Source organism: Macrobrachium nipponense, chromosome 32 (assembly GCF_015104395.2).
Source record: "Macrobrachium nipponense isolate FS-2020 chromosome 32, ASM1510439v2, whole genome shotgun sequence".
NCBI lineage: Eukaryota > Metazoa > Arthropoda > Malacostraca > Decapoda > Palaemonidae > Macrobrachium > Macrobrachium nipponense.
Genome location: NC_061094.1, coordinates 32,592,830 through 32,603,065, shown reverse-complemented (window position 1 = coordinate 32,603,065; position 10,236 = coordinate 32,592,830). Strand labels below are relative to the sequence as shown.

Sequence of the window (10,236 nt, the reverse complement as noted above, 5' to 3'; positions counted from 1 at the left end):
ATCGATTTCAACAGTGAAAAAGAAATGCCTAAAAATGTACTTAGCTTACCTTACTTTCGTGGATTTGAAACCATAAAATCAATATTTAAATCGTTTAATGTTAATGTAGTGTTCTCTTATAACAATACCATATGTATTCAGTTAGAACAGCTCAGACTTCAAATGCACTGTTCATTCATCTGAGTGAAAAATCTCATTGTATTAATTGGGGTGATACCTCGGTAATTGCTAGATCTAATGATTATGTCTCAAGAAATTTACTGGAATCGGCAATTATACAAATCACTAATAAAAACAACCTAAATCTTAGTCTGGGAATGTACCATTTGGACCCATATATTTGTAAGATGTTTATGAAGGACCTTAAAATAAATGAACTACTAATAAATTAGTCCCACATGTATATAGCTATTATTTCTCTGTCTCTGTCTCTGTCTGTCTGTCTGTCTGTCTGTCTGTCTGTCTGTCTCTATCTCGGTTCGATATACTCTCTCACTCTTTCTCTTGCTCGATATATATATTTATATTTTCTTTCGTCTTTTCATTAATGTGTTAATTTCATGATATTAAATTGTATATGCTTCCTTGTTTTTTTCAAAATGTACTGTTTTTCTGGAAGAATAACTTGTTTACTACGTGTATCCTTCAAGGTGTGGCTACCCTCAGGCGTTTCCTCGTTTCTGTAGAGTGAAATCGCCCTTATTGCTAATCTGGTAGTGTCAGTTTGGATATTAAGCCTTCTTTTGACTATGTCTCCCTTTGTAAAATCAGTTTGCCTTAGTAAAGGGTCCGAACAGGACCAAAAGTACTCGGCTATCTCGCTTTTTCATTTTTTCCTTCGTGGCAAAAACTTTATTTATGCATAGCATCACGTTTTACATACTTCGTGATCAAGTTATTCATATACATAAATATATACATATAAATATGCATATACATATATATATATATATATATATAATATATATATAGTATATATATATATATATATATATATATATATATATATATATATATATATATATATATATATATATATATATATATATATATATATATATATATACATATATATACTATATATATATATATATATATATATATATATATATATATATATACTTATATACTATATATACAGCAAGTGTAGTCTTCTTGGGTCTGGGCCATTGCCGATGATGGTGGTGTTGTTGATATGCTGTCTAGTACAAGAGGGCGCAATCAAGAACCATGCCCATACCTTTCACAATTATGCTCCATCCCATGTCTCATGACAGCATTAATCATCAACAACACCATTATGGGCAATGCCCCAATGCCCCAGTCCAAAGAAGACTATGCTTGCTGGAAGCCATCCTCACCCTAGACAAGAAGCCCTCAAGAGGCCTTCCTACTCTCTACTAGCATACGGAGAAGCCTAATCCAAGACGTCATGGTATTACTAAATAATACCACACCAGATACGACCACCGAACAAGGCAACCCAGATCAAGAAACACCAGACTATACCTGGCATAACGTCATGCAACAGCAACTAGCCAATGGCAATTCGGCAAGTAGTGACGTCATGCAACTGCCTCCTTCCACCAAGAAGAATCCTGCACGGAGAGGCGCCTTTCCCTTACGACGGTCTGAGTGACTACTGCAGCTTCCGTTTAGAACCCACCTCTGATCTTGAGGCATCTGCCAACAGGGAATCAGCAGCGGAGCCAGTTAGCCAATCAGAATTCTTCGATAAGGACCCCATGCTGTGCAACAGACTATATATACTGTAGAACACCTACAAGAACTTCAGTCCCACAACACCTGCCCGGAGATGTCCGTCTGGGTTTAAGGACGAAACTTTGCAAGAAGAGAGAGAGAGAGCGAGAGAGAGAGCAGACGCCCCTGAGCAAGAGGAATCCAGAATGAGTAATTTAGTATCTTTTCTTAATTAGGCTTACGATCCCATTTGTACTGCATTTCGCATAATATATTCAATTTGACAAATACCACGTTTTTTTTACACGAATCCCCCATTTGGCGTTTTAGTAACCAACTTGAGTACAGAAGAAAAGTCAGTGATAGCAAGAATAGAGAAACTACTGCACAAAATAAACGCGGCTGAAATAGCCATTATTTTCAATAATAATAATAATAATAATAATAATAATAATAATAATAATAATAATAATAATAATAATAATAAAGTATACTTCCATTAGATATTCACGTTACTATTGATAACATTATTATCATTTTTTCTCATGAGATATATGAGTGTTCATCCCAATTAATCTCTAGAGGAAGAGTCAACTGTATTTGTCAAATGTGTAAAGTTTTAAAACAGTCTCAGAGTGCTAAGTTCACTGAAGAGTTTCCTAATATCTTTGCATTATAAATTTATTACTATCCATATGCATGTACACTGACCTCCAAGGTAAACGCAGAAAACTCCATAGAAATCGCCAACATCCAAAGGTCGAAGGGCATCTGTCCCAAGGGATTCTTTTATGAGACACAAGTAAGCATCCTTGATCCTCCTCTTGAACAGGTGATCCAGAATACCGAATTCTTTTAAGTTATAGATTCTGGTAAGAAATCGGAAGAATTCTTTGTGATCGATGACTAAATCCACAATCAGTTATGCCTAAAGTGTCTTGGGAAGAGTGTTTACCATATATTTGCAATATTTGTAAAAATTGAATATTTAAAAAAAAATCATTTTTAAGATAATCTAAAAGTTGCTTCACTGGAAACGTGCAAGCAGAAATGTTGCATTGTTCAAGTAACTAGGCATTATCATTATTAATTATTGAAAGTTGAATTTGATGGTATACTATGGAAGGGTGATAATGGTAGTTTATATTTGACAACGTCTTCGAGGGTTGCATGGAAGAGAGAGAGAGAGAGATAGCAAAATTGGTTGAGGAATAAATGGGAGTGGTTTGATGGCGGTCGTAGGTGTGTGTGTATGTTTGTGTCTGTTGTGGCGATCGCCGGGATTATCAGTGGCAGTAGTGTGTTCCAACTTATGGGATTCATGAGTACTCAATACTCATGACTCATGAGAAGTGAGGAAGTCGGTGAAGTCAGTCATAGAGTTGGTTTGGCAGCCGTCTTGTTCATTGATGGTCAATTGATATTGGGTGATTTGATTGATTTTGATGCAAAGTTGTTGTGCTGTGTCTGTCTGGTTGTTTTGAGGAAGAATAGGGTGTTTGTGCATTTTGCTTGTCGTGTTGTTTCGAGCTGTTGGTGTTCGTCTGTGCAGTAATTTGTCGGGTTGTTAAGTTGTTATATGGTTGTGGTTCTCGGTTGGTTGTTTTGTGTTGTGATTCTCGGCGGTGGTTGTGTCTCGGCTAGCCTAGCCTGATCTATATCCAGCAGACAGCACAGCCTATCCCTGAGTATCTAGAGCCTGAGGTGAGTACATGTGTTTGTTTTGGTTTTGTGTGTTCTGTGTTCGTTGAACCAATTGTCCTGCGGGTAAAAAGTAACGTAAAGGGGAAAGTGTGGCTGTGGGAAATTTTGTCAGCCAGTACGAAAAAATAACTATGGGGAGCTTGCTTGCTTTTTTTTTTTAGTTAGCTTTTATTATGCCACAATACTTTGACAAAATGTTATTGTGATGTTTATAGCAGTCCTACAGCTAGTTTTTGTACCAGTGTATTGTTAAAGAAAACGGATTTTGTATGACTAATCTTTCCTAGATATTTTGAAATAGCTACATGATGTTTTGGAAAGTGAAAATTTAAACTCACATAGGATTGATCTTGTCCCTTAGAGGTGAGCCTTTTGGGAATCCAAGTCCAATACTTGTTGCTTCAAAGAACTTCTGTGATGCTAGGTATAAAGGGCAGGTTTTGGTCTGCAGGGAAAGCAAATCCTCGATGTGAGTGAATCCATCAGTATTCCAAAGGTAACATTTTTCTCCTTTAATAGGTGGTATGCTTGTTAAGCAGATCAGAGAAATAATATAGCAATCACTGGATTAACCAAAAGAGAGAGATTCAAATAATTTTAAGGTGTGGATTTGTTCATACTCTAAATTCTCATTATATAATATGACATTTAGATATATCATTATGTGGTTACATAAGATTGAGAAATTTGCCATCTCTGGAAACATTTTGAGGAGCATAACAATTAAACAACTATTATCAAACATTTCCAAGAAGGGTTAATAGCTATCAGCTGGACAGACTAACACATTGACAGATTTGCCTGCTGTCTGGGCACTAATGCTGGTTACCAGAAAGGTATAACAGTTTTGCAATTTGTATGGAAACAAATTTATATAGAATACTTCATGTACGCATCAGCGCAAAGCCATTCAGAAAGGTGTCCAAGAGTTTCCACTAGATTATTATTTTTTTTCATTGAAGGTTTCAGCTTGGTGCATTTTTACTGCTGAGTTGTAATCCCACCAAAAACAACCTTACTCATTTACCTGATATGATCATTAGAGTTGGAGGAAAAGGCATTTCCTAACTTGCTAGAATTTCTATAGTACTGTTTGGGATTGCCCTTTTCTGAAATTGTTTTTCTGGTTTAGTCAGTATTACCGTCATTCTGTCAAATTTGGGTTTTTTAGTTATCAGTACTACAATTGTCATTTTGTCAAAAGGACTATTTTACTTGAATTTATGCCAATTATGATTTACAGAACTGCCACTTTGTTTTATCGAACATCGACCCTCTACATGAAAACAACCATTTTAGAGAAATTGCTGAAAATTCCTCACTGAAACTTCAGTAACTGTTTTCCCTGAAGGGCTTCTTATGTTTGTAAACATTCACATTAAATTGAGTACAAAATACTACCATTCTTTGTTCCTACATGTTATACAAACCATCGGTCCTTTACATAAGGAATTACTTTCATTGCCAGCTGGAACTCGGTTGTAAGATTCTGTAACAAGGTAGTTAGGCAGTAACTGCTTGTCCGATAGTTGGGAGTCCCGCCCAACCGGATGTAAACTTTCCACTTTGCTTTCGACCACCGTCATGTGCAAACGTTCTCTCTCTGCCTGCCAATGTCATGAGACCTTCCAATTCTTTATTTCTTTTATCTGATATATTTGTCATTGTTTTGTGTTTGTATTGTGAATATGCAAACCCACGAATCAGATAAGCCCACTCGCCCCTCATCTACGCGGTAATTATGCCCTGGAGTAGGGGCAGGAAATTTGGAGCTTTTCAGTCTAGCCTGGATGTGGACCCTCACACCCTTTGTGCGAGATGCTGGGGGGCGTGAGTGTAATAAAGATAATACATGTGATACTTGTATCTCTTGGTTGGAAGAGCAATGGGAGAGATACGAGGGAAGGAAGAAGCCACGTAAGTCTTCCAAGGCGTCGTCAGAGAGTTCCTCGACTCCCTTGGTGACTGATACATCGTTTTCTTTCCTTCCTCCACGTAAACTCCCCCGTCTTGCTCTTTTCCCTTCGGGGGACATGTCTCTCTCCGTTTCTTCGCTTGACGTGTCGAGTGCAGAAGAGGGAGGGAGGCATGCCGGCTTGGAGTTGCACTTGGGAACTTCTGGCTGCTCGGTGGGGAATCCTTCCCCCTCTAGGCGAACAGGAATTCCCCCCATTAACCCGACTTATGCTCCCTCAGGTTCGTCTGACTTCGGAGGTGGGGACCTGCAGCAGGTATGGCGTACACTGAATTTACCTGGCACTCCGTCTCTGCAGAGACTGCCGAATCATCACGCAACAGCCCCAGTGACCCATGGAGCTGAATCAAGGACGACCACGACCATCTCAATGCCTGGGTATGTGACACCACATCTGGTGTACACCCGTCATGTAATATCGGTCACAACATCTGCTGCAGTGGGGCACCGGTGCCGCATACATCGAGGATGGAATATCTCCCACCTCCTCCTCCAGGCTATGCCGTCCTCGCTCCCCTGGACTTCAAGTGCCCAAAGAGCTCGCCCTTGGACTTCCCTCCTGTCACTGTTGCCATGCCTTGCACTCCTGTCCTTCCCCATGGGAGCGCTGCTGCAGCGACACTTCCTCTGTCCCAGGCTGTGCTGGAGCCCGCCGCTGCAGCCCCGTCCTGGTTGGGAGATCTTTCTGCTGTTCTGAGGGAGCTGGTGATGAAGTCTTAAGAAGAAGCGGAAGGTGTTGTCGTCGTCCTCTTCGTCTTCGTCGTTGTGTTCGTCTTCTGCAGCCTCCTCCACTTCTGAGACTGCCCGGCCGAAGAAGAGGGTGGTCTCGCCCCACCCCCAAGACGAACAAGGCTGGGACCATAGAGGTACCATCTACTGCAGCTACTTCAGGAGGGCATATTTCCCAAGTCTGGAAGAGTATAGGGATAGGGGAAAATTAGGACCAATCAAAGCTCATGGAGCTGATCCATGACGTCACAAGCCACACCTTTTAGCCACACTCGGTCTCATAACCATTCATAACCATTATTACCAGTCACAATGCAAAAGAAAGACCCCCATTTCACAATTTATGGCTTGTATGACATACATTTTAGTCAGATCTATCTAAGCATAATGCAACACTAATTTAACAACAATATATTCTTCAAATGAGATACACCGTGAAAAATATTAAGCCTTATTGGCTTTCGTATCTCGAGTTTTTCGTAAGTTTAGCCTTTTGTATCTCGAGGTACCACTGTACTAGATGGTAAAATTGATGGTATGTAAAAATGATGGTATATGACCTGTAATTAGCACTACAGACTACAGACAGGAGGCCAAGAACTTCGCGGCACTTCGACTCCCATCAAGAATCTCGGGCTTTGAAAGAGACGACTTTAAAACATGGTAGATCGTTTTTCAGGCGTTACTGCCTGTTGTTTCAGCTTATAAAAAGGTATTATGTACAGTACTAAAATAATAACCGCATTATGCTTAAATGAAATGTGGAGGATACAGTTTTGATGATAAATTTATGCACCCCATATAGGGATATTGCCGTCAGTACACCTCATTCGGTACAATGTAGGCATTACTTGAGGTTCTTTGCAGCGTCCATTCGGCGCCTAGTTGCAACTTCTTTCATTAATTTTACTGTACCTCCGTTCATATTCTCTTTCTTCCAGCTTATTGTCCACCCTCTCCTAACAATTGTTTCATAGTGCAACTGCGAGGTTTTCCTCCTGTACACCTTTCAAACATTTTTAATTTAAGGCATACATTTGGCCATTGAGTGTGAGCTTGTATGAAAATAGTAGTACCACTATTATCCCTGGCTTTAACTGATACATGTTGAATATTTGTATAAAATTTTCTGTTGATAGAGAGTTTGGAAAAAAGTGTCATTCATATTAATCTTAAAGCATATCGCAGTTCTAATCAATTTATGCATCAATTCTGCCTTAGTGCAGCTCAGTAAAAAGTCTAGTGTAACTCCGTAAACAGGTAGTAATCTGTACTCCTGTAATTGCTAAAAGTATTACATACTAATGAAATACTCATTTTAATTGTTTGCACACAATGAATGACAAGTTCGAAGGGTTTGCTAAAAATATTAAATAAAGTAAATAATCAGTGTTTTCTTTGTACACAATTAATTTTAAGCAAAAATCACGTAAGGGCTTGCTAAAAATATTCAATACTGAATTATATTATCACTTTTTATTTGTTTGTACACAATGTATGAAAAGTAAAAATCAAAAGCAAAAAATATTCAATAAAGTTCTTATATATTTGTACACAATGAATGACAAAGTACCAATCAGGTAAGGACATCTGGAAGGTTTTATCAAAACTGAATCCACCTCAAAAAGGAAATTTTTTTACTACGCTTATCAAGTACACCTTGAAAAACAACTGTATTCAGATTAGCTACAGACAGGATGAGTTTGTCAGGTAACTATATTTGGTTACGGTAGGCTGACTTAGATCACCAAAACAACAATACCGCAGGTTTCCTTATGTTTCCTCCACACTAGGAAACATTGTTTGCAAACAAAGTTTGCAATACTTTTTACCACATATTTGTTTCCCATCCAGAATGGAAAACATTTAGTGTTTGTGTATATGTATATATACACATGTATGTATAATGTATAAATATGTGATATATATATATATATATATATATATATTTATATATATATATTATATATATATATATATATATATATATATATATATATATATAATATATATATATATATTAAAATGTAGAATCTATTGGTCACTTTTTTACCAGATACATATGCAATCGTAATGCCACAATGCCCTCTTAACTTCTTGAATTCTTTGCTCTTTTTTTCATACGCTTGGATCTTCATGCTTTGTAGTGACAAGCGTATCCAAAAAAGAGCAAAGAATTCAAGAAGTTAAGAGGGCATTGTGGCTATTACAATTGCATATATATATATATATATATATCTATATATATATATATATATATATATATATATGTGTGTGTGTGTGTGTGTGTGTGTGCGTGTGTGTGTGTGTATGTATACATGCGTAAATGTATGTGGTACCTCGACATACGAAAGGTTCAACTTACGAAAAATTCGAGTTACGAAGGCAAATACGAAGATTTTTTTGGCTCTACATATGAAAATAGTTCAGGTTACGAAAGGTTGTTGCTGTAAAGTCCCGAGATTCGCCCGGACCACCGATAACAATTTTAAAACTCGCGCCCCGCCAACTGAGTAGACTTGCAACCATCCTCCCACTCTCCCATTGGTTCCTGATGCTAGTCACCGCCATAAGATCCTGCTCTCCTATTGGTCAGCATCTCTCCCATCGTGCATCTACGAAACAGCGTTCTTCTTCGGCCCCTCGGTAGCAGCATTGTTATCATACGCACGCTGAATTCGTTCATTTTATACGATTTCGTTTATTAGCGTAAATTTGTTAGTGATTTCGTTGGTGTACTACTTTATCGTGTTGTGTGAGACCTTTAGTACATACGTATACTACATAACTTAATTACGTACATTATATATACGTAGTCATGAGTCCCAAGAAAGTTGCTGAAGTTCATGGAAAGAAGAGGATGCTCCCTATGGAGACAAAAATGGAGATTATCAAGAAGTATGTAGCTGGCATGCGGTTGAGTGTGATCGCTAAGGAATATGGCCGAAATCCGTCGGCTATAGGCACCATCCTTAAGCAGAAGGAAGCCATCAAAGCAGCTACACCTTCCAAGGGCGTGACTATTTTGTCTAGCAAGAGGAGCCATGTGCACGATGAGATGGAGAGGCTGCTTCTTGTCTGGATAAAAGACAAAGAAATCGCTGGCGATACGATAACCGAGACAGCAATCTGCCACAGGGCCAGCGCTATTTTCGGCGATTTGACTGCCCAGGCCGAAGACGATGGAGGAGAAGGGACATCGATGCCAACCCCAGACTTCAAGGCCTTATCATGGGTGGTTTGAAAAATTCCGGAAACGGACTGGCATCCATTCGGTGGTGCGGCATTGGAAGGCGGCCAGCTCGGACACGAAAGCGGCCGAAGCCTTTATTAAGACATTGGACGATATGACGATCAGCGAAGGTTACAGTTCTCAGCAAGTATTCAACTGTGATGAGACTGGCCTTTTTTGGAAAAAAATGCCTCGTCGGACGTACATCACGGAGGAAGAGAAGAAGCTACCCGGGCATAAGCCTATGAAAGACTGGCTTACGCTGGCACTTTGTTTGAACGTCAGTGGGGATTGCAAGGTGAAGCCCCTACTTGTGTATCATTCGGAGACTCCTCGAGCCTTCAAGGCCCACAAAGTGCCAAAGGAGAAGCTTCCAGTGATGTGGAGGGCTAATGCGAAAGCCTGGGTAATAAGACTTTTGTTCATGGAGTGGGTAAATTTGTGCTTTGGCCCGACAGTGAAGAAATTCTTGGAAGAGAAGCGCCTCCCTCTGAAATGTCTGCTGGTGTTGGACAATGCCCCTGCTCACCCTCCTGGCCACGAGGAAGATATCCTAGCGGAGTATTCTTTTATCAAGGTTCTTTATCTTCCGCCTAACACCACCCCTCTCCTCCAGCCCATGGACCAGCAAGTGATATCGAACTTTACGAAGCTGTATACAAAACATCTTTTCAAGAGATGTTTCGACATCACCGATACCACACACCTCACCTTGCGTGAATTTTGGAAGGAGCATTTCGATGTTGTCATATGCATCCGACTCATCGATCAAGCTTGGCAAGAGGTTTTGAGGCGAACCTTGAATTCTTCGTGGAGGAAACTTTGGCCTGATGCCATATCCGCCCGAGACTTCGAGGGATTTGACGTGGGCGAAGCTGGTGCAGATTGAGAAACA

The 10,236-nt window shown here is 39.5% G+C and overlaps 1 protein-coding gene across 1 annotated transcript in view; it reads right to left on the bottom strand.

Moving 5' to 3' along the window:
• The window catches only part of LOC135207112 (glutamate receptor 1-like), a 44,174-nt gene that overhangs the window by 21,948 nt on the left and 11,990 nt on the right, over positions 1 to 10,236 (bottom strand). The window contains exons 3-4 of the mRNA XM_064238711.1: positions 3,744 to 3,850; positions 2,413 to 2,570 (exon numbers count right to left, since the gene is read on the bottom strand). Coding sequence (XP_064094781.1) covers positions 2,413 to 2,570; positions 3,744 to 3,850 — 265 coding nt within the window. The remainder of the gene's footprint in view (positions 1 to 2,412; positions 2,571 to 3,743; positions 3,851 to 10,236) is intronic.